The following is a 25,267-nucleotide window of genomic DNA, read 5'->3' as shown; positions in this document are numbered from 1 at the left end:
ATGAAGAGTAACAATTTGCAATTGCTGTGGGTTTCCGTCGATAGTTGGCGGCTGTGTCAGAATCTCAGTTTAAAAAGCTAAATAGAAACTAGAAAAGCGGTGTTGCCATGTCAAGTTTTTGTAAGCCCCTTTGGGATTTTTCATACAGCGACCTAAAACATATGCAGTTTTTAGGGGGATTATTTACAGAATACAGTTCCGTCGGGGAGGGGGAATATGTGGTGGTGCATATGGAAATCAATAAATTCTTCATAATTCATACACAAGTAGCCAGCCACCCTTTAACCACACCTCTCTAACAAAAACGCTCGATTCTCCTGAGAGATCTGGCAACACAGTAGGAGCTACAGCGATCAGCCGACCGACCGAGCGGGTTTAGTTAGTTAAAAGCTTTTTGCCCTATACAAGTAAGTGCAAAAATATATGTTTGTGTCAGTACATGAATAGTACTATATCTGAGTCATACTGGTTTTTATGTAATAATTTAACACTGAAGATGCCGTTTATAGGTTCTTATAAAACGTCGTCAGCTTTAAATGGTAAACAATGTTAGCCAGCTAGCTAGCAATCAAACGACTTTTGGCCAAAACTTAAACATTTATTATTTACAGTTATGCTTTTTTAAATAATAATTTTAAGTAGAAGTTGTTTTAGTTTGACCTCAGTCATGAGGTGTTGTTTTAGCTACCCGTGCTAATGTATTTTAGCAATTGGCTAATATTCTCAGCGAATGAGCACCTCATTTTAGTTTCTCCAAAACACTGTGGTTCATTTTAAGTTCATTAATTGATATCATAATAATACTTATTGTAATCTTTCATATGTGCATATTTATGAACGGGCGTTTTCCTTAGTCAAGTCTCAGCACATTTATTTGAACCCCTACATGACTGCTACTGCCATACTATAGTAAATACACTTGTTATTGTATTATAAAGTACAATAAGAGATTGGATGTTTGCCTGATCTACATTATGTAACATGTCTGAGAATGGATTAAGCCTGCCTATATTGTTTGTAGGTGTTGTACTCTAACACCGCGAAAGTCTATTGAACAACAAGTCTATGCTTATGAAAAAAAACACCTTTGTTTTAATCTAGCTTAATTTAAAAGAAGTGATCGAGCGTGTGTTAATTGTAATGACTTAAGTGGAACTGGGGTGTATCTCTTGTATTTTAAGGTTTTTCTAGGTCTAACACGTGGAAATGTCCTCCTTTCCCCCCTGTGACATTCACTCTGACATTTGCCATTTCACCAAGTAGCAGTTAGAGGACTGATAAACTGAGTTGTTTTGATATGGGAAAGCAGCTGGCATGACATTTTCTGTAGTTGTAATATAATATGTGCCTTAAGGAATTTCAATAACTTCATTCCCTTCTTGTAATTTGAGATGTTGTGTTAATCTGATGGCAAGTCATTCCTCTGTTCAGCTAAAAGACTTTATTGTCTGCGATTAGAGGGAAAATAAGTCAGTGCTGTGTGACAGGATAAAGATGTTAATATTTCCCATAATTTTTTATCTGCTTAGTTCTTGTTATGGTCTGTTTGGTCCATTACTAAACTATATTTGGAGCTCCTCCCTATACAGAAGTTTCTAGCTCAAAGATAGCACATGTATGGTTTAACTAGGGTTCCTAGTTCAGGATGACAGCACACATCACAGCAACAATGTCTAATTCATCACCCGGTGATAGACAGAGCAGTTCTCAAAAAGGGGGGTGGAAGTTGAGGTTGGAGGGGCATGCATGGAGATTTACATCTCATTGGTTAACCCGAAACACTTCCCCAATCTCAGTGTCTGACTTTCTGTTCACTTACAAATCAGGATCCACCTGAAACTGGAGAGAAACAATATCCTGTAAGATATCTGACAAATGTATTTCTTTCTGGTGTAGGTGATAGGGAATACAGCATTTAACTGTATTTTACTGTGATTTTACACTACAGGAAGCCCACTCTTTTCAAAATGGGGGTAAAAGATCGACCTCAGTGCTATTTTGATGTGGAAATCAACAGAGAACCAGGTAAGATGTGACAATCATTGCTGTTTAGTGTTTGGCTGTTCTGAAATAGTGTTGTGTGAAGGTCAAATAGTTAAAAGTACATGTTTTGATAGATAAATGCTTAAAATGTTTGCTTTTAGGTTATCATTTATATCCGTTTGCATTGTATTTCAAAATCAACTACAGAAACTATCTTTAGCAGTCAACATTAGTGTTTTTGATCAAATGTTGTAAATAGTAACATTTAAAAGGGGTTCAGAGTTGTTATCTTTAACTTTGAGCATTTTTGTATTGAAATTTTGAAGTTATGGAGCTTGTACAAAGGATAAAGAGTTAAACCAGCTAATAATAAGTGCCTAATAACGAAAGCGAAACATTATATGTGCATGTTTTATAAGTACTTGGGTAATGGCAGCTAATATTCATGTGCCAGTGAGTGAGAAGCTGTTGTGGCAATCCACACCCTGACCTGCAGGGCTGTTTTAATGAACCACAGACTTTCAGTGTGTACTAAAAAAAACGTCTGGGTTTCACCTCAGTCTACCACTAATTATGTGTTATAAGAGAGAGGTCTGCTTCATAAAGCCAAAACCTCTTATTTAGTGATTTTACACCCATTATTTTACAAAGCAAATGTTTTAACACCCTGTTTAGATTCATTTTAGCACAAATAAATTAATTGGATAGGCCTGTCTTTATGTATTTTGCAAAAACACACTTAAATTGAAATGCTCTTGTATTTGAATATGAAGGAGGTGTTGCCGTTTGCCTCACTGAAATCAACCTAAAAATGATAGCTAATAAATTGAATTGCAGTTATAGTCACATTAATCTAACTAATCTTTTTTTTTTATCAGCAAGCTTAAAACGTATACATTTCTGATCCACGAGTATAAGGTTTCCTTCTGCTTTCTTCTAGTTGGACGAATTGTCTTTCAACTGTTCTCAGACGTTTGTCCCAAGACGAGCAAAAACTTTCTTTGGCTGTGCACTGGTACGTATACTTGACAGAAATTGCTTAACATGCTACAGCAAGTTATTTTACCTAGACTGGGTCTTTAAACATGTAAAGAGCTCCAATACCAATTCATGTCCATGTACACAAGCATAAGCTTATAGGGATATTGGACAAAAATAAACATATATAAGGTGACTAAATCCTGGCTGTAAAACAACCAAAGCTGTATTTACAGCCTGTTCCTAGAAGACAGAAGCTGCGTTAGTCTGCGTTGAGATGGATTGGTCATAAATTAAAGTTGGTAATGCTTTGGGTCAATGCTGGGATCTTTTTTTCTCACCAGCTGAGATTGAAATGAGAGACTCATGCCTTTAGCTGACTGTTTTGTTGCATATACCAATCCCCATGTCACCCACACCCTCACCCACCTGTATTCATTTCGGTTTTATCGGAATCTCTTCCACGCTGATCGGATTGGATTAACCTTTTGCTGTCTATGTAATTGTATACTTTAGAACAGATTCCAGTTTTTCAATTTAGAGTACAGTACTTTACAGTATTAGTATTAATTTAAGTATGTCCACGTTTTTTAAGAGCTTAGTCTGTGAAATCATGGTCTTTGGTTTGATTTATGGCCGGTATATTTCTGAGCTGCACATACCAGGTCTGTTATATAAAAGTAATCAGAAATTATGTAATTCTTTGGTTTGCTTGCAGGCGAGAAAGGCAGTGGCAAAACTACAAGAAAAAAATTATGCTATAAAGGCTCAACTTTCCATCGAGTTGTAAAGAACTTCATGATCCAGGGGGGCGATTTCACGGAGGGTATGTGCAGCCATACTCATAACTGACTCAGATATATGGAGATGGTTGCTTATACTCAATTGTCTGTGTGCTTATAAATGAATGTGCTTTTCTTTGCTTAGGCAATGGAAGAGGAGGAGAATCTATATATGGTGGTTTCTTTGAAGGTAAGCCATCTTCAGATACGTTCTGTTCTTTATCAAGCACTCAGTAACCTTAACAAGGTGCCTTAATTTGATTGTTTTAACATCTCTCGCATGACTTTTGAATGGGCATCTCAGTTCTGTGCATGAATTACCAGCCATTGTTTTTTTTTTTTTATCTCGCTGTTGCTGAGAATCTTGTCTCTGTGATCTTAAAATGATCTTCTTTTTTGAGTCAGCATGGAGATTAAGGGCTATTTATTCATTTAAAGGTCCAGTCTTCTTGCCTAAAATTTTCAACATATTCTTTTATTTATAGAGATTGTGGTCTTTTGCAAAATGAGAAGGTAAGAGATGTACACAGTGCAGTAACACAATGTAGACTCAACATTCCCTATTCCCAATTCCATATGTGAACCATGACAAAAACGTCCACACTGCACAGTGTGCTCATGGATATGTGGACCTCGAAATTGATTTGGTTGACTGACTTCTCTTTTTTTGTTGTTTTATTTTGTGTCTTTCTTAATTGTTCCAGGATGGCTTGTCATGCAATACAATACTCTTGAAAAGTATTAGTTCACCTAAAAATGGTCATTTATTCATCTCTCATGTCGTTCCAGATATACATGACTTTATTTCTTCAGTGAAACAGAACAAGAAAATTGTAATAATATGCAGGTCAATCTTTTCTATGCAATTGCAATAAACCTTTACAATACTTTTTAAGTGCTGTCAAATCGATTAATCGATTCTAAACAAGTTTATGTTTATAAAATATATGTGTGTAATATATTATTATATTTTTATATATTTTATATATATATATATATATATATATATATATGTGTGTGTGTGTGTGTGTGTGCGCGTCTGTGTGTGTACACGCGCACACACACACACACACACACACACACACACACACATATATATATATATATATATATATATATATATATATATATATACACACATACACTTTTTTGTTAGAGTCGATTCATGGATTTGACAGCACTATTTTTTAATAAAACTTTTATGGAGCTTTTGCATATTTTTTGAAGCTTAAAACCTCCAGCAGTTGCATCGAATAGAACTGTATTTGATTAAAAAAAATGTTCTTTTCATGGTCTCTCTCTACAGAAGGAAGTGAATCACCTGGTTTGGAATGTCATGAGAATGTGTAAAAAAATGTTTTTTTTTTTTCAGTTTTGGGTGAACTATCCATTTTAGAAATAATTCGGCATAAACAGTTTTAATGTAAACTGTAGTTGTTTTAGTGGCCCTCAGAATAGAAAATCTCTGCTTTTACACAAAGGAGCATAAGAAACACTCAGAGTTCAGAAGCAGGATAGAAGCATCACTGATGACAGGTGTTCATGAACATCTCTTTTCCTGCTGCAGTCTATCTCCTTAACACGACTTTTTGAAGCAGTCGACAAGCACTCAGTGTCCTTCTTTGTCCGTATCTCTTTTCAACAGATGAGAACTTTACTCTCAAACATGACAGAGCCTTCCTCTTGTCGATGGCCAACCGTGGTAAAGACACAAATGGGTCCCAGTTTTTCATGTAAGTAGTATTTATTCTGGTATAAGACTCACAGAGGGTGTATGTGTGTAAAGAATCAACCATTTATCACCAGACCTTTTGCTTACCATTTAATATGACTGATTGGTCACTATTAAATGACACATGCAATATGTATAGATTACGTATTCCCCTAGTGTTCAAGATCATTTCTACAGAGCTCAGTCATAGCCTTTAGACTGTGGCGCAACTTAAATTAATGTACATTTGAAAGCATGTATCTGTTATAAGAGCTTGCTCAAAAAACACAATGAGCATCTGGGCTTCTAATTTTGGCTCAAGTGTAATTCTCTCATACTTATATTGTTCCAAATTTATTTTTAAAGACCACTAGTGATATTCCTTTTGCCATTCACGCTCACGCTGTCTAACTTTCCTAGACCTCTTCAATCTCTTTACCATATATAAATATATATACATATTCTGACTCTTTTTATTTTGGAGATTCTACATAGTGTACATGTTCATGTGGGATGCAGGTGCATTTTCATCTCCCTTTTCCCTTGTCAATGTGCATTTAGAAATATTTTTACATCAGAAAGAAATTCCCTTTTTGCCTACAAATGTATTACAATTTTTCTCTTGCCGTTTTTGTGTAAAATTTGCAGAAACTCTAGCATCCTGCTCTACCAAGGTAAAGTGTCTCTCCAAGGCTGTGCTTCTCTCTCCTGACTGTGTATTTCTGGTTGCTTTTAGCTAGCACTGGCTTTTGTTTATCTTTAAATAATGTTTTTACCTCATTAAATACCTGTTCTCCCATCACAGAGAACCTGATGTCTTTCAATTATTGTTGTATTTCAAGTTTAGCATTACAGGATGTATTTTCCTGCCAAGGACACACTGATTTCTAATTGAAGTTGTCCCTATGATATTTTTAAACAGGTTTAATTGTTTTTGTCAGCATAATGTTGGCAGATGTTGGACCTGTCCCTGTTCGTCATTAGTATTTATTCATCCAGCATATGTTATTGTGCAAGCACTGCTGGTTTTAAATTACTCTGAATTTTTGTTTGAATAGATACTCAGATTTCTTCTTGATGAAAGACTGAATGTGTGTGTGTGTGTGGTTTTTTTGGACTAAATTTTCTTTCGTTTATTTTTTTCACCCACATGTACCTGATGGATGACCTGGACTCCATTATGTAATTTGCCTCATAACAGAACTACAAAGACAGCGCCTCACCTAGATGGGTACGTTCATAAGTGGACTTTGTTTAACTGTTATAGTTCAAGCCATACTGTAGGAAATTGCTTGAACTACAAGAAAATAATTTTAAAATACTCATTTGTAGTTTAGAAATAATTTATTTATTATAACTTATATTTATTATTACTTGATTTGTAGGCAAGATTTTTTCTAAAATCCCCAAAGTTCTTGTAACTAAGGATTGTTGGTCTTATTTAGAGTGCATGTGGTCTTTGGGCTGGTCATCTCAGGCTTTGAGGTCATAAAGAAAATCGAGGGGCTGAAGACTGACTCAGCCAGCAGACCCTATGCTGACGTCAGAGTGATTGACTGTGGACAGCTGATTACAAAGTCTGCTAATGATGGTAAGCTTGTTCCTGTGAATGAGAGACCAACTTGGAATTTTGGCTGCTGACCTGCCGCCTGTCACTATGCTGTCTGAATCTGATGGAGAATATTTTTTTTAATCTCCACATCAACAGCATTGTGCGGTTAAATATGGTGTTTAAAAATAGAACGGGTGCTTTGAAATACTGCATACTTTAATACACTTACACTCTGTCCTAGCCAGGCATGACATGACAAAGCATCAAGTAACAAATCACTTCTCCATGTTGAGTTTTACCCCTAACCAAGCACGGCAGGTGATGTGCTATAATCCAGTCGCTTATATGTTGTTTATTTCATGCCATGTACAGAAAGCTCCAGTTCAAAATAAACTAATAAAATCACATGCTCTGCGCTCTGATAATGTAAGCAGAGATAAAGAGAATGAATAAATTACATTCTGTGTAATTGCAGCTGTTCAGTACATTTTCTGGCTAAGTTTGATGTATTTTCTTTAGTTCTTCAAGGCAAAAGGAGGAAAACGTTCCACTCTGAGGATGACTCGCAGAGTTCCTCAGAGACTTCATCTCAGTATTCCTCCTCTGAAGGAGAGTCTGACAAGAAGTGTGCATCTCGAAAGAGGAAAAGAAACTCTAAGAGTAAGCACTCAAAGAGAAAAAGAAAGGAGACAAAGAAGGAGAGAGACACAGTTAAAACAGCAGTACATGGAAGGTAAATCACTGTAACCAGTATAAGCATGGTTGACCTTTATTTAGGTTGTTTAATATAAATACTATATATGTTTTTCCTGATTCACAGTCTTGGTGAGGGAGAGATGGCAGAGGAAGATGATGGTGAGGCTGAGCAAAATGTGAAAAGGGAGAAGCCTGTGGTTCGACCAGAAGAGATCCCACCCGTGCCAGAAAACCGTTTCCTGCTCCGCAGAGACATGCCTTCCCAGGAGGAGACCATTAAAACGTTAGTGTCTTTTGTACAATTCAACAAACAGATGTTCCTCTTTTCATTCAAACATCACAAGAATCTGTCCTCCCTATCCCCAGTTATTAGATAGTTATCTGAAATTCTCTGGGGTCAATTTTTAAAGTGTTACAAGCAAACCATAGTGATTAATATTTTAGTTTTCTTGCTTGATTAATCCCTGAAATCCATGGGTCAGTTTTGATGCTATATTTTAAACCAATAGAGGTAGTCTTGAAACTGATTCTTTTCTCACCACCCCACCCCACAATAGGGTTGTACAGGACATGGTCGTGGCAGCTAATGACACCAAACCAGCTGTCACAAAATCTGGACGCAAGATAAAAGGACGCGGAACTATGGTATGACAACCGTGAATTACATTTATATCACTTACAGAAAAAACTATGACACAGAATGACATTGTACAAAGGACAACGGACAAAAAGCATGTTTAAAAAAAAAGAATATATATATATATATATATATATATATATCAGTTGTTTTAATTCTAATTCTAATTATCTAATTCTAATGATTTGACATTGACTCTTAAAAAAGTGCTTGATGAGAATGTTGGTCTGTTTGATAGGCCATGCATGAAGTGTTGTTTTTTATTCCCCCTGCAGAGGTACCATACACCCCCACGGTCAAAGTCCAGATCAGAGTCAGAAGGGGAACGGGGGAGCAGTGAGACTCCCCCACACTGGAAAGAGGAAATGCAGAGGACCAAGGCTTACCAGCCCCCCAGCGTGGAGAGATGGAGTAAAGGAGAAAGGTATATTATGTAATGTTATGCATGAAAGTATGAATCTACTGTATTTTTCATCAGAATTATTTATATGTGGCAAGATAATATTAGGAGTTTATTTCTGGTTTATCCGAGTTCATATTCTTTTGATATGCTTTCAGAAATGCATTTTTATGAAAAATATAGTTGGAACTAGGGCTGGTCTATGAAACGATAACAGTAATTATTGCAATATAAAATTTTTTGATGAAATTATAACATACCGGTAAGTTTAATACATTTTCGATGTAATGTTTATGCCAGTACCAATTTGCCTAACTTATAAGCGCTGCCATTTCTGTTGTGTATGAGATACATTAAGCAGAGCAAAACAGAGCTGTTCGTTTACTTGCTGACCGTCTCAATCACGCAACCACTTAACAGCTCTGTGAGGTCCAGTGAAAAAAAGTGTTCCAGTTTGGTGCAGAGTTGTCTCATACAAACCAAACAAATCAAATCCCTCGTGATTTAAACTATTTTAAAGCCAGATGAAACCGTGCTGACATTCTCAACAACACTGACGTGGAAAACAGGAGAAAGATTGAGCCACAATGATCCAGTTAGAAGGCTTTTTTTAATCCACAAATCTCAAACATTTACCATGGATTTACTTTTTAGTAACGCAAACTGTAACCATGGTGCTGTGGCAGAAATGTGGGATATTCATATTGAATTTAATTATATTATTAATGTAGACATTAAACGTATTAAAGGAGTAATGGGATATAATTACAGTATTTTTTATTAAGCTATAGCAGTTTGTTATTTGTATTACTGTTTTTCATAAATACCATAGAAACAATATAGTTACTTTTTACCATGGTGGTAGTGAGGTCCAATGCATGGTTTTACCTGTTGTTAACATGATCCAATAAAATTTACCTTATGAAATTTTACCCTATAAAAATTAGTTTATTGATTTTTTTTTTTACAGTTTTTATCAACATTTACATCTGTATCCCAACTCAGGCTACTGCTACTGTCAACTGTACATTCCTAAGAGACAAAACATGTCATTTACATTTTTTAAATGTTCATCTGTTTGGCAAGTGTTTGTCATGTTCTGGTGATAAAACCACAATTAACTGTCTGGTTTCTATAACTTTAATTCAGGAGCAAAAATCTGCCTTTACATTTTTAAGAAATAAAGATTTGAAATAATTACAGATATAGACTGATTTTATTAATTTTTTATCATGATAATTTTTTGGCCATATCGTCCAGTCCTAGTTGGAACAAAGATTTTTAATTCCTGTAATTTTTTAACTATTGTTTAAACAGATGGGATGACAGAAGTGACACCCCGAGGTCTAGGTCCAGATCAGAAGAGCATTCCTTAAGTGAGGCCTCTGTAAACAGTCGGTATCAATCCAGAAAAGAAAAAAAGAAAACCAAACGCAAGAAGAAAAATAAGAAAAGAAAGCACTCAAAGAAACATAAAAAGAACAAGACTAAAGAGACCTCCCTGTCTGAGGGTGAGATGAATGGGTCTTCAGGTAAAAGGTCAAAACTCTCAGGCCCTACTGAAAGGAGACATTCTCGATCACGCTCTCGTTCCTACTCTCGTTCGACCTCGCGTCACTCCCACAGATCATATCAATCTGAGTCAGAAAGGAGACGTTACCTATCAAGCTCTTCTAAAGATTCACGATCTTATTCGAAGTCCAGGAGCAGATCCTATTCCAGAAGTCGCTCAAGGTCTGAGAGGCGGGGCCGGCCATCCATGAGGTCAAGTCGTAGTCGATCAGGGCGGTCTGTTACACATTCTAGGTCACTTTCTCGTTCTCGATCTAGATACAGGACAAGGTCAAGAACAAGATCAAAGTCTAGGTATAGTTCAGAAACCCCACCACGTTCCAGGAAAAGAAAGGAGTTGAGATCCCCTCGAAAGTCAAAGTCTACAGAGGGTGGTATTTCCAAATTAGACAAGCCTGTCCCTAGATCGGTTCAAGGTGAAGAACCCAAAGCGCCAACAGCAGCATCTTCAGAGAGTGTCTCTGTTTTGCCTTTGAGTGACAGTCCACCTCCCTCTCGATGGAAACCAGGCCAGAAACCCTGGAAACCCTCTTACGTCCGCATCCAAGAGATTAATGTAAAGTCAGCCCCAGCTTCTAATGCACTAATCAGCCCATCATCAAATGTACCTCTGGAAAAAAATTCCTCTTCAAAGCCAGACACGGCTGTTAGTCACAAAGGCCTCAGCAGCAGTAATAATAATGTTCCTGATAGGCTCCTGCAAAGCAGTTTGTCTAGAAGCAGGTCACGTAGTCAATCAAGAACCAGCAGCAAATCACTGAGTCAGTACGGCAGCCGATCTTCCTCCTGCACTAGGTCAGAATCATATGGTTCAAACAAAGAAAGATCCACTGAAAAAAAGAGAAAACATTGTAGTTCTCACAAAAATGACCAAAATAGGGACAAGCATGCAAATCATGGTAGTGGCCACAAATATACATCTCCCTCCTCAGAGGATTTATCTGATAGTCCATACAGTCCTCTCCACGGACACAATGATTCCTTGGTACAGAGAAACACACTTGATTGTCTGTCAGATCTACAAGCAGTGGCAATGAAAAGCAAGAACCCCATTCAAAGGAAAGAACCAAACAACAACAATGCATCAGGATGGGAAAGTGAAGGAGAGAACTCAAGTAAGAACACTGCTGCAGAACACAACCAAATCGCTGTTAAGGAGGAAGGACTTACTGAAACAAAAAAGAGGCAGATTTTGGCTCGTTGCTGGGAGTCTGAGAGTGACTCTGAAATGCCAAACAAAATGGTAGGTGGTGATGCCAAACATGTGTCTGAAAAAGAGGAAGGAGAGGCTAGTTCAGAATCAGAGGATGATGACCCTTTATGGTCAAACCATGGGGCAGAAATGCTCAAGCTATTAAAAGGTAATGAGGAACAGTCTGCAGACAAAAAAATTTCAAAACACAAGAAGAAAGCCAAGCGTAAGCACAAGCACAAAAGGAAGAACTCTTCCAGGTCAGGATCTCGCAGAACCAAGGCAAAGAAATCCAAGAAGCACCAGAAGCCAAAAGAGACATTTCACTGGCAGCCTCCACTGGAGTTTGGTGATGAAGGGGAAGAGGATGATTCAGTCACTCAATCAAAACAATTACACATAGCAAATCCTGATTCTGTCAGTGATGCAGTAAAAAGGCATGTAAAATCTGGAAAGATCAAGCCCAAAGTCTCAGAGAATAAGGATCAGGATAAAGGGATTATCGAAGACAAGTTTTCAGTAGAGTCTTCTAAAAGTATTGATGAGAATGGGAAAATGACTAATCGCAATAAGGTAAATCGCAATACTGCAATTTCAGCTCAAAGACATCCAGAGATTCCAAAGCCATCCACAGATCTAGAGACCAATCTTTCAGACACTAACCTGGCAAGAGCCAAACCAAGAGACCCAAATAAAGTTGAGAGATGTTCTCCAGAGCGCATCCCAGAGGCTCAGCAACCAGGTCCCAAAGCGATTGGCTTTTCTCCACTGAAAAATATTCTGAATAATAGCAGTGTGCTTGTTCCACCTCAAATAGAAAAAGGAAACTCTAATACTATTGGACCTACTTTATCTCATGGCAGTCAGCCAGAGGAAACTGTACCTGGTGACAGTCCTGTCTCAGCAGTTGAAAATAAATGGAAACCTTTGAAAGACATGAATGTTATGCAGCCCATCAGTACAAAGACTTTCATTATGAAAATAAACAAACAGCAAGATCAACTGGATGGAAAGGCTCAGGGTCTCAAAATTGAGATCAAGAGCAAGAGTAGAGTCCGTCCAGGATCCCTCTTTGACGAGGTACGAAAGACGGCTCGGTTAAATCAGAGACCCAGAAATCCAGACAGCTCAAGTGAAGAAGACTCTCTTCCAACAACTGGAGAAAGAGCTGGATCCCTTAATCACTCTCAGAACAAGTCACGGTCTGTGTCCAGTCACAGGTCCACACGCAGAAGTAGGTCCCATTCATATAGCCACTCCAGGAGCAGGTCCAGAAGCTACACCTACACTTCTAGGTTGGTTACAACAGGCATTGTTTTCCTGTCTACATATGTCCAATCTTTCAGGTCAAGTCAATTTTGTATGTGTTTTCATTTTTCACACAGGAGCTACAGTAGAAGTAGAAGCAGGAGTAGATACAGTAGAGGGCACTCTCGTTCTCGAAGTAGCACCTACCGAAGATCTCGCAGGTAAGATATTTATCTCTGGTTCAGTCTAATATGTTTTTATTTTTTAAAAACCCTTTGGTGTGTATGTATGTGTAATGTTCCTTATTAATTAAGATGCCACGTGATCTTGTTTTAGTCACACAGACAGTAGGAGCCGTTCTAGAAGTCGATATAGAGGTCGACACACATCAAGGTGAGCATTGAGTCAAAATTATTAATGCTAGGGATGCTCATTTCGGTTAATATTCCCGACCGACAACCGGCACTCGTTATCCTAGTATTAACCGTTAACTGATAAGATTATAGCCTAATATTGAATTGGCATTAAATACAAATAAAATTGTCAAGTGTCTGTGACCCGTTAAAAGGACAAACTATTATTTTTTTCATGGGTTTACTTTAATGTGCAAACAGCAGCATACAGAACAGATCAACAAAATAAACTGGATTCACATAAATTTTTCACGCACCTGCAGCATTTCTGACAGTGACAACCGAGAATAAAATAATATAAATGAAAAACATAAAATAGGTCTACACTAAATAACTTAAATAATTCACAAATGAAGATGACAAAAAGAAAACACTGAATCTGTTTGAAGCTTTGAAAAACCGGCTATTTATTTTCCGTCAGACTACGTTTTTTCGTCAAATAAAAATAGCAGGCCTACCTTAATCCACACCTTGTGTAGTTTTTATTTTAAAAAGTAACAAGTCTACAACCATACAGCAAACTAATAAAAAAAAACCTTAACAATAAAAAAACCTTTTACTTTTTAACCGTTTAACTGATAGTATTAATCGGTCAATTTTTACTTTCGGTTAATAGTTAAACGGTCGATATGAGCATCCCTAATTAATGCACTTTGATTTTAACTTGGTGTTATTTAATTATTCTTTGCATTATGTGTTTTATTCCTGGAAATACAGGTCTGAGTCTTACGATAGTTATTCTAGCCGCAGCCGCAGTCGTAGCAGGAGAAGAGGGCGTCGGAGAAGCGAGAGCTCTGATCGCAGGTCCAGGTACATCATAAATAAATCCTCGTATTACCACAACTGTCTTGTGTGAATTTGATAATGTGCCTCACTGAAGCTAATTCTTTGATATCTGTTTTCACGTTCAGGTCATATCGCTCCTACAGTCGCAGTTCGTCCAGGCAACGAAGTCATAGCCGAAGCAGTCGATACAGCTGAGTTAAATTTAAAAGAGGTAGCATTAAGCTGCCTTATCCTCCTTCAAATGCTTTTTTGAACGATAGACTCAGTTTAAGTTTTGTGAAGTATGTATTTTGATGTCCACTGTATCATCATGTAATGTGTATTTTGAATATGTTCTACTGTATTTTTCCACACGAGTCTATGTATGAATGTCACTGCTTTATTCTGGTAAATTTTTCTATTATTCCCAAGAAAATGCGCATAGAAACTGTTTAATTGTAAAGCTAAGGTTATATATAAACAGCCACTTACCTCAGTCATGTTTGGAAGGATTTTAACATGCAGTCAAAGGTAGACAATAGACATGGATGGGACATTTTTAGTTTTGGCCAAAGTAATGTTTTGTTTAAAAGGTTGGCCCTCAGTGCATTTTTTTATTTGTACATAAAAACAAAAAGCCTTTGCTGAATGTATCTAGTGCTGCTTATTGATGCACCATTTAAATATAAGAAACGAAACTTGCCAATTGTAAATAAAACTACATTTGTTTGTGAAATCCTATAATGTGTATTCTGTGAGATGACATGTTCTTGTAGAAACACTTACTTCATGTTTCATTGACTCCTGCAAATGTACACAAAGTTGACTAAGATGCATTAGGATACAGTCATTGCAAATGCATGTTATTTTAAGTCCATTTCAGGCTTGTTTGTTAATATTGATGACCTACAGTGGCTCTACAAGTATGTTTGCTTTTTGATTTAGTCCTGTACTACAGTGGGTTTGATTAATTTAAATCAAGTGTGTCAAATAGGTGAGACATCCCAAATTGCTGGTTTACACCAGGACCAGGATTGACAACCACTGCACTAACATTACTGCGTCCAAATTCAAGTACTTTCAGAGTGTGAACTGAATTCTCTGATTAAGAATTCACTTATTGACAGTTTTTTCAAATTGTTATTTAGGTGTGTAGTGCATATACTGTATTTCTAGGCATACTACTCATACTGTTAAGGAACTGTTTAAACATAAAGGGCAAAACATTGTGGTACTTAAAGCATTTACACATAAAAGAAGCTGCTCAAATCACAGTTCTCCACAATTTCTTGTTTTTTACTTTTCAAACCTGACCGTTCCTTAGCTCCTGTAGCCTCCCGTCTACTGGTTACTCATAATGTCGGAAGGTGCAATATGTCATCTGGATATTGTTTGCCTATTGTTTCATGAAAACTGCATATTTGGACATCCTATTCACTATATAGTAGAAAAGTGTGCATATTTGGACACAAGGAATATGGATTTCAGGATTTAGCATGTTGTGCACAAGGCAAGGTGATGTAAGACATACAAGGTCATGAGCACCTGGGTGACAATGCTCCATCTCCCCATAAGGACAGCTCGTAATGATCAGTCATTTTTTAGCTGTAGATGTAGAATAGAGCTCAGACGGGGGAAAAAATCTAGTGCAATGGCCCTTTAAAACTTCTGACAAAAGCCCATATGATCCCCGAGCTCCAATCACCAATTCCTACTGCAAAAGCAGCCTCTGCATTTTTGTCTGTCTGAATGCTGCTAGCACGGCGAAAAAAAAAGAAGAAGAAAAAAAACAGTGAAGGGAAGGATAACTGAAGAAATGTGAAAATCCAACGTACTATTACATGGCGAGCGGAAGCCCTGGGCAAATGGAGGTTTTCGCGGACTCTTTCGATGCTAGAGACCTCGGATCAAAATGGTACAGTAGACAACGACATTTTGTATCCATATTTTATCTTTAGTAATTTTGAAAGACTTAGCTAGGCCGATGAAACTTGCAATAGTTTGTCCTGGGATGTGTCTGACTTTTTGAATGTGTTAAATAACGTGATGTCGCCAATAAATTTGACCGCGCAATGAAGTTTGCAACTTGTACGGAACGCCGACAGTAACAGAAATTGGAAGGTTAACAAGAATGCAATGGCCACAATAGCTACATTGTTGCATTTAAATAGTTAAATTCTCTCGTATCAGTGTGGACAGGAATCACGTCGTGACTGGTGCATTTTGTGGACATTGAAGCATCAAAAATTAAAAGCGAAACATTTTTATTCCAAATATACTTTTGAAATTATAGACTTTGTTGTGCAGGAAGAGACAGAATGCATGTCACAACACTGTTAACTTAGACATGACCTTAAATTTGTGGATATTTTATTCATAGAGTTTAGAAATACAGGAGCTTAGAAACTTTAATACTTTAAATACCATTTCAATTAATTTGTGATTAGATGAATCATTTTCGAAATGTTACAACTTCGAAATACAATTAGAATTTGCCCAAAACAAATCAACTTGAGAGCATTTATATAGCAAATAGTTATAATTTCATAAATTACATCAGTATTAATTGTCACGATTATTGTTAGTAATGTTGTAGTCTAATGATTACTTTTTTAATCAAAATAGAAACAAAACAATACTTAGTTCTGCATATTAGTTATCAAAGTTAAACAAATATTTAAATTGTAATTAAAATACTAACATTTCTACCAAAACAAACAAACAATAGCAACAACAAACATATTTTAAAGGGTTCACATGGGCATAGAAAACCTAGAAGTATCAAATAATTTAGAAATTAAATTGTGATTTTGACAACTGGAAAAGTGTGTGTGGGGGAGGTGTTAAAAAAATTATGGAATGTAATAAATATTTTTTCTAGAATTTCATTGTCTAGAAGTTGCTCTTTATGTGTGTACCTTTATAAAACAAATTTAAAAAAATCATTATCCACCAATCACAAATGACTAAAAAGGTCTGTTTTTAAGTTAATCATAACCATAAGAATAAAATTGGAAGAGATTTGGAAAAGAGATGTCTTATTTTTTACAGTCTATGCTTACAACCAGTTATTTTCATTATCGGCACTCGTATTGTTTTAGTAAATTAATATTTGATATTCGTAGCAAAAACCGGGGGAGAGAATCAGAGAGGTTGCAGGATGACAGCAGAGTTGATTTTAGGAGCCGTCATTAAAAAATAAAGCATGTATTAAAGTACAGTGAGGCCCCTTCACATCTGGAAGCTGGGTTAATACAGTATCTGGGTCAGGTCACTACTTTAGTGCCATGACCCTGTCTTTTCGCCCTCCAGTTGCTCGCTTGCCTTATTTCACATGACCCTAAAAAAGTGTAGTTATCTTTTTTATTATTATTTATACAGTGCAAACAGTGCAGTGTTTAAATATGCATTGTCTGTTGATGGCTGACATGTGAAATGAGTCAGAACCCAAAGGACTCCATTACGCCCCCATTAATGCATTCGGTTATGAGGATATAATACATTTTAGACAATCACCAGAATATCACTTGATGATGCCATTAAACAGTTTAATTTCTAAAACTCGAATAACAGAAAAGGAGCTGCACTTGGTGACTGGTTAAGCATTGGTGCTAAAAGCTGCAAGGTCATCATGGGATTGATAAATAGGGAACACTCGTACTTATAAGACGTTTTGGATAAAAGCTTCAGACAAATGAAGAAGTGCATTGAATGCACTGATGATTTCCTAACATGAACCTACATGAATCGCCCCTTTGTTAACAGTTCCTCTTGAAATCGCTATGAAAGTTTGTACTTTAGAAAGAGCCGAAACAGAACAACTCTCTTGCTAAACTCTGCAGTCTTGTCCTTTAGTGCTGCAGCCTGGAAAAAAGCATCATGCTGAGGGTTTTTATGTAACCGTCTATTCAGGACATTCCTGCCCACCCTTGACTTTGAGGCTTCGTTGTCTCTCAGTGCTCTGCTGTTGGGGACACTTAAATCCATGTGACAAGTGCTCCTCCAACGCCTCCCAGCATTCAACTCCAGCAGAATTGTTATTATTACTATCGATGTTGAAAACAGTACATTTTTAAAATTAAGGACACGGTAAAAGAAATACAGTAAAACAGTAATATTGTTAAATCAAATAGAAAGGTAATAACAATTTAAAATAACTATTTTCTCTTTGAATATATTTTAAAACTTAATTTATTCCTGTGATGTCAAAGCTGAATTTTCAGCATCATTACATCATTCTTAATATGGTGATTTTCTGTTCAAGACACATTTCTTATTATTATCAATGTTGACAACAGTTGTGCCGCTTAATATTTTTTGTGGAAATGGTGATACGTTTTGTTTCAGGGTTCTTTGATGAATAGAAAGTTCAAAGGAACGGCGTTTATTTAAACTAGAAATCTTTTGTAACATTATAAATGCCTTTACTGTCCTTTTTGATCAATTAAATGCGTCCTCGCTAAAAAAAGATGAATTTCTTAAAAAAAAAAGAAACTCTTACTAATCCCAAACTTTTGCAATATTATAAAATCAGCATAAATTAAAGGCAGTACAACAAATATTTACATACTACTATGTAAATATGATGCATGTGTATCTATGCATCATTTGAAGGATCTATTCGCTAAATCTTAATGATTTTAATCTGATCAACACACATTTCCTTCTTTTTGGTCATGGGAAAGAGAAGACATTTCCCACACTAGTGTCCGTGTTGTTTCCTCACATTGCTCCACACTTAGGTCAGAGTCTGTACATGGAGAAGAGTTGGCCTCTGAGCAGAGTTAGCCGATCTGTGGCAGTTTGTGTTTTATGTGGCAGAGACATGCCAGCTCCACAGGCTCTTCTCTTGGCCAGGAATCCTGACTCAGCTCGGGCTGAGTTCTTCTGGCAGTCCTGCTCTGGAGATCACATGCAGCTTTGATTATTCAGTTCCTGCATCCGATAAGCTTAAAGTGCTCCTATTACGCTATTTTAAAGGGTCCTTATTTGGTTTTGGAAGTCTCTTTTAATAGGTTTACATGCATCCAAGGTCAAAAACACTTCTCATAATTTCTCATATACATTGCAGCATCACCTCTTTTCTCACAGTAAACCCCTCCTTACCAAAAGTCTCCTCTGCTCTGATTGGTCAGATGGCCAATGTGTTGTGTGTTGCCTGACCTCAGCATCTGTATATCAATTCGAGTCAGAGCCATGGGAAAATGTTTCTATTGTTTCTATTTGCAATAAAGATTAGGCTTCTGAGATTATAGTATTTTGCAAAGTTGTTTGCTGTTGATTGCAAACATCAATTTTCAATTTTCTCCCAGCACCGTCACAGTGATCTCACACAGCTTTGTTTGTGTCACCAAATGGTTCTTACGGTGGATGTACTGTCTCTTTTTACGAGAACCTGATTTCTCTCACCTTGTCAAGTGCATCTTTTATTATTAAACGCAGCAGACGCTCGAGAGGTAAAATCCTTTGTTTGTTTGTCTGGCTCAATTTCATGCCCCGCTTGGCACATAATATTTCAAACTGTGATTCTTTTGCTCTTGGTTGCATTAACATATAGATGGAAATGGGAAGTCTTCTAAATATATCTGTCCCAGCCGGCTCAGGAAAAGTGCAATGAGTCGTAGACATTCCCATGTGGTTTTGTAATAAAATAAATGTTGTACGACGATTGAAGTATCCAAAGGTTATGAGAGATACTTAATCCCTTATTGTTGCCATAAATGACTTTCGTTTAAACTAACATAGTCCCATTGTAGTCTTTCAATTTCCAGATTTATTAATTGATTTTTATTTTATTTTCTCGCAGCCGATGCCGACGAGGACTTCCCTGAGCAGAATTTGCTGGACATACAGAAACTCTGCAGTAAACACCAGCTGTCCTCCCTTGCTCTACTAAAACCATTGGAAAGGTGAGTGTTTCTGGGTTTCTTTCCTCCTCAGAAAAGAGCTTTCATTGGCTTCCAATCTGTTATGCTGTTAATTAGCTGAACCTGAAAACTACCGACAGGGGAGCGCCATCCTAATCACTTATTCTGATTGAACTTGGTAATTAGATGAAGGGATGGAATGGATGAAAACCTCTTTCAACAATTTCTAACCTAAGGGAAATATTTAAATAAATATTCAATATTTTTATTTATCGGTTTGCATTTTGGTAAACTTTCAGTTTTGTTTTAGTTATTTTTTTAGGGCCCAAGCCTTGAAAAGGCGAAGGCCCTATTGTTTTCCTAAGGATTATTAGGGCCCAAGCCTTGAAAAGGCGAAGGCCCTATTGTTTTCCTTAGGATTATTATTATTATTATTATTATTATTATTAGGGCCCAAGCCTTGAAAAGGCGAAGGCCCTATTGTTTTCCTTAGGATTATTATTAGGGCCCAAGCCTTGAAAAGGCGAAGGCCCCTATTGTTTTCCTAAGGATTATTAGGGCCCAAGCCTTGAAAAGGCGAAGGCCCCTATTGTTTTCCTAAGGATTATTATTTATTATTAGGGCCCAAGCCTTGAAAAGGCGAAGGCCCTATTGTTTTCCTTAGGATTATTATTATTATTATTATTATTATTATTATTTTATCGACTATTCGGGCACTTTTGGGGCTCTTAACGTGCACGAAAACTCTTGAAACTTTGCACACTGGTCAGAACCCGCGGCCATCAGGGCCGGGCTGAAGCTGGTACCCGGGCGTGGCAGGGGGGCTCGACAGCGCCCCCTGGAACGGGGTCCGAAAACTTGGTCCATAAATCAAACACGCTTCCATGTAATAATATGAAACTCGGTACACATATAGATCTCATCGGTTCATATATCCTTTGTACTTTTACTTTTTACCCCAGCCCAACAGGAAGTCGGCTATTATGGTTTGTTTGGAAGTGTATGCCCCTGGAATTCGATATACTCCTCCTAGAGAATTCAACCAATCGCAAGGAAACTCGGTCAGCATGATGTCAAGACATTGAGGATGAAAAATTGCCAGGGGATTTTTCATATCTCGAACGGTTTGGCCGTGGCGAGGAAACAAATTTATGGCGAATAATGGAAACAGGAAGTGTGTTATAACTTCTGCATACATTAACTGATCTTGATGAAACTTCAACAGTATGTTCGCTGTAAGAGGCCGATCACATGGATGTGACTATTGTGAGTCAAAGTTATAGCGCCACCAACTGGCAGCAGGAAGTGTGTCACTTTCAAAATGCTTTGAAATCACCCTCTTATTTTAACCTGATTTGCTTCAAACTTCACTACTATAATGTAAACACACGGCAGATGTAGACCTGTGAATGGATTCTTGATATCTTAGATACTGTTGTCGTGGCAACGCATCAAACTTTAATATTCTTTTTTTATGCTTAGCATACTTGAAATTGCATGAAACTCGACAGACACATCTCATTGATTAGCCTGTAGACATGTGCAAAGTTTCAGAAACGGGCGTGTTGAGGGCTCAGTAGCGCCACCTTTTGTCAAAAGTGGGGGGATTAATTTCATCTACAGTAATAAAAATCGGTATGTGTATTCTTCTCCTCGAGCCAGACAACTTTCTAATTTACACTCAATAGCTCCAACCAACAGGAAGTCAGATATTTTGGTTTGAAAATTGTCATTTTATGTCTCTCTCTCTCTCTCTGAGCCTACGTCTCTGTGTGTGTGTGTGTGTGTCTGTGAGTGAGTGTGGGGAGGGGGAGGGGGGCTAGATTAACCATTTGACTGCTGTGTGGTTTGGCCTGCATTTAAAAAAGAAAATAAATGTCTTACGCCTTGTATCTTTTAAATAAGTTGTATTAATAAGTAAAGGCATATAACCAGTTGAATTGTAGTGCATTGAACATAGTTTTATATAATTAGTTTATTAATTAAATTAACTTGGTCCATAAACTTCGTCAGAAAATTTGGTCCATAAATCAAACACACTTGCATGTAATATTATGAAACTCTGTACTCATATAGATCTCATCGGGCCAAACAACTTTAAGCCAGCCCAACAGGAAGTGGGCTATTTTGGTCTTAATGTGGATGTTTAGCAAAACCAGGCTCTACATTTTTACCCACTCCTCTTAAGTGGTTTATTTTATTCCCACCAAACTTTTTCAACATGATGAAAATACATTAAAGAAGCATAATTGTGAATATCTATTGAATATCTCTAATTGTTTTGCTATGGCGAGGGATTAAAGTCATGTAAAAAAAAAAAAAAAACACTAAAAGCCTCATATCTTCTAAAAATGTAATTATACACCATTTATTTCTAGATAAAATTATACAAATATCAGAACTAAACCCATTTTATTCTTGTTTTCAATTTAAGAATAATGTACAAGTTTAAAAACAGCCAGGATGCACTATTCAGTTAAAAAATAAATATATCAAATAATACATAGGGCTATACTGCCCTCTTGTGTTCAAAATCAGGTAGGCCTATTGTATTTAAATATAGGTAGCTGCTATGTGACTCCGATTTTTTCTCACCGGTTATTTGACGTGTAACACCGGGGGCTTTTATATCGCTAAGTTAAAAGTGAAAGTAAAGTAAGGACATTTATAGTGGTGGCGCTCGCAGTGCGCTCGAATGAATTTCTATGGAAGTAGAAATGAAAAAACGTTCGCTCTGTTTTGCTCGCTCGTCGCCATGGATGCGCACTGTAATGAATGCCACTGCAGCCGCATACTTTTTAGTGTCAGTTTAAAATTAGTGCAATATCGGGGGCCAATTGCTTGAATTGTGAGTTCAATAGTCTATTATTTTTCACGGAAAACACAACAACAAAAGAGTACAATGACAGATTCGCTTAAATAGGCGCTTTTACATAAAATAGCCTATTCCGTCATCATCTTTTCAGTCAGCTCTTCACTCTCGTGATTAATGAAATTTGACTCCTGTTGCTGATATTTGCTGCAACTTTCGTTCTGCTCACAATTTAGTAAGCAAACACGTTTCAAATGTGTTTTTATTTTATTTTTGCGTATATATATGTGTGTGTATAATATATATATATATAGGCCCTATATACATATATATATATATATATATATATATATATATATATATATATATAGCTTATGTTTCAAATATGAGTTAATTAACAATCGTTTGAAAGAATGATACTTTTAAACATATCACTAAACCGTCATTAGGTGTCGCCAGGCGACCGTCTTAATGAGCGAGTCATTGATTCATTTGTTCGAACGATTCGTTCGAACGGCTGAGTCATTCATGAATGAGACAGATTATGGATTGGTCATTGAATCTTTCAGTCAACCGATTCGTTCAAAATGCTGAATCATTCAGTAATGAGAAAACACGTTGCTGTGAGATGCGCAATGGTTCTGCTGTGATCTTTGTTTAACTAGTTTCACTGCTGAAACAGAAAAAAGTCAATATTGCATATAAAATGTAAGTGATTTGACGTGTGTGTGAGAGAGATTGTGTCTGTTACAGTGACAAGAGTTTAACCCTTTAAGGCCTTGTCTTTTTGGATATATATCTCTTTTTTTATTACAAAATGTGCATACAACCCATATATTGTAAATGTATTGTTTGCTTTAAATTAAATTAAGATTGTATGTTTGGTAATTGAACCTAAATAAATTTAAAATTAGGAAGTCGGCTATTATGGGTTTAGGAAGGCCGATCAGATGGATGTAACTATTGTGAGTCAAAGTTATAGCGCCACCAACTGGCAGCAAGAAGTGTGTCACTTTCTAAATGCTTTTGACAAAAGTGGGGGGGTTAGTTTTATCTACAGTAACAAAACTCGATATGTATATTGTACTCTTCGAGCCGGACAACTTTCTAATTTACCGTAATTAGCTCAGATTAAGAGGAAGTCACATATTTTGGTTTGAATATGGTGAGCCTCTCTCTGTCTCTCTCTGAGCTAATATGGCAAGCCGTTTTAACATTTAATCATTTTAACCTACTAGTCTCTATTTTCATGCTACTAGTACTTATTTTTTAGATACTAGTATCTATTCCATTAAGTACTAGTACTTATTCATTAGCGACTAGTGCTTATTCTGTTTAGAATATTCAAAGTGCTTATTCAATTTTTATGCTTATTTATATTTTCAGAGCAGAAAATCCGATTTTTCTGCTTATTCAATATTGCATCTAAAATGTAAGTGACTTGACGTGTGTGTGTGTGTGTGAGAGAGAGAGAGATTGTGTCTGTTACAGTGACAAGAGTTTAACCCTTTAAGGCCTTGTCTTTTTGGATATATATCTTTTTTTTATAAAAAAAAGTGCATACAACCAATATATTTTAAATGTATTGTTTGCTTTAAATTAAATTAAGATTGTATGTTTGGTAATTGAACCTAAATAAATTTAAAATTAATGTTCTATATTTCAGATCAATATATTTGTTTTCCTTCATTTTAATCAACACTAACTTTATTCTCATCTGAATTATAAATAACTTATTTCTGTATAAAATAAAAAATCCCGAATAATCCAGACCAACCAGAGCGCACTATTTCTACAACATCATCAGTGCTGAAGCGGAACTACCAGAGCCGTTCGGCAGATAGCGAGCAGATATTTTGTGTCACGTCGTGCACAATAACCCTAAAGGCACCAGGGTGGCGGTGCCACCGGCTTTTTATATATATATATATACATATATATATATATATATAAATATAGCTGCGAGCAGCGATGAAGGGCCAAAGCCGGCGGCACCGCCACCCTGGTGCCTTTGGGTAACTAAAGGCACCGGGGTTGCGGTGCCACCGGCTTGGGCCCGTAATCGCTGCTCGCAGCTATATTTATATATATATATATATTTATTATTATTTTACTACCTTTTGGGCACTTTTGGGGGCCTTAACGTGCTCGAAAACTCTTGAAACTTTGCACACATCTCAGAACCCGCGGCCATCAGGGCCGGGCTGAAGCTGGTACCCGGGCGTGGCAGGGGGGCTCGACAGCGCCCCCTGGAACGGGGTTTGAACACTTGGTCCATAAATCAAACACGCTTGCATGTAATAATATGAAACTCAGTACACATATAGATCTCATCGGTTCATATATACTTCATGCTCTTACTTTTTACCCCAGCCCAACAGGAAGTCGGCTATTAAGGGTTGTTTGGAAAACACATGCAATGGAATGTGAAATACTCCTCCTAGAGAATTCAAACACACGGCACGAAACTCGGTCAGCATGAAGTCAAGACACTGAGGATGAAAAATTGCCAGGGGATTTTTGATATCTCGAACGGTTTGGCCGTGGCGAGTAAACGAAATTATGGCGAGAAACGTGAAACAGGAAGTGTGTTATAACTACTGCATACATTAACTAATCTTGATGAAACTTCAGCAGTGTGTTCGTTGTAAGAGCCCGA

At 36.9% G+C, this 25,267-nt stretch overlaps 2 protein-coding genes across 4 annotated transcripts in view; both read left to right on the top strand.

Moving 5' to 3' along the window:
• Nucleotides 1–275: 275 nt before the first annotated feature.
• Nucleotides 276–14,665, top strand: nktr (natural killer cell triggering receptor). 3 transcript variants are annotated; one of them, XM_056248873.1, is made up of 17 exons: nucleotides 276–407; nucleotides 1,949–2,025; nucleotides 2,924–2,998; nucleotides 3,680–3,787; nucleotides 3,889–3,933; nucleotides 5,389–5,476; nucleotides 6,656–6,685; nucleotides 6,900–7,045; nucleotides 7,526–7,739; nucleotides 7,827–7,985; nucleotides 8,260–8,347; nucleotides 8,615–8,763; nucleotides 10,057–12,798; nucleotides 12,889–12,972; nucleotides 13,088–13,144; nucleotides 13,882–13,974; nucleotides 14,076–14,665. In XM_056248873.1, the coding sequence occupies exons 2-17, from the start codon at nucleotides 1,968–1,970 to the stop codon at nucleotides 14,143–14,145; spliced, it is 4,206 nt and encodes a 1,401-aa protein (XP_056104848.1). In that variant the 5' UTR covers nucleotides 276–407; nucleotides 1,949–1,967; the 3' UTR covers nucleotides 14,146–14,665. The 3 variants fall into 3 exon arrangements, with proteins under 3 accessions (XP_056104848.1, XP_056104849.1, XP_056104850.1); XM_056248874.1 differs by lacking the exons at nucleotides 276–407; nucleotides 1,949–2,025; nucleotides 2,924–2,998; nucleotides 3,680–3,787 and adding an exon at nucleotides 4,229–4,256; XM_056248875.1 differs by lacking the exons at nucleotides 276–407; nucleotides 1,949–2,025; nucleotides 2,924–2,998; nucleotides 3,680–3,787; nucleotides 3,889–3,933 and adding an exon at nucleotides 3,960–4,256.
• Nucleotides 14,666–15,558: 893 nt separating this feature from the next.
• zbtb47b (zinc finger and BTB domain containing 47b) overlaps nucleotides 15,559–25,267 on the top strand; it is an 86,362-nt gene continuing 76,653 nt past the window's right edge. Inside the window, exons 1-2 of the mRNA XM_056248872.1 lie at nucleotides 15,559–15,844; nucleotides 19,736–19,838. The gene's annotated coding sequence lies outside the window, so the exon portion shown is untranslated. The remainder of the gene's footprint in view (nucleotides 15,845–19,735; nucleotides 19,839–25,267) is intronic.

Source organism: Rhinichthys klamathensis, unplaced genomic scaffold, assembly GCF_029890125.1.
Source record: "Rhinichthys klamathensis goyatoka isolate OS25496 unplaced genomic scaffold, OSU_Roscu_1.1 h1tg000059l_1, whole genome shotgun sequence".
Lineage (NCBI taxonomy): Eukaryota > Metazoa > Chordata > Actinopteri > Cypriniformes > Leuciscidae > Rhinichthys > Rhinichthys klamathensis.
The sequence above is the reverse complement of the archived record's forward strand: the minus strand, read 5'-3'. Positions and strand labels throughout refer to the sequence as shown.

Coding starts and splice junctions, on each gene's coding strand:
- nktr (XM_056248873.1), top strand. CDS start 1,968: ATGGGGGTAAAAGATCGACCTCAGTGCTATTTTGATGTGGAAATCAAC. Junction 5,477..6,655: donor AATGGGTCCCAGTTTTTCAT/GTAAGTAGTATT, acceptor GCCTCATAACAG/AACTACAAAGACAGCGCCTC. Junction 6,686..6,899: donor ACAGCGCCTCACCTAGATGG/GTACGTTCATAA, acceptor GGTCTTATTTAG/AGTGCATGTGGTCTTTGGGC.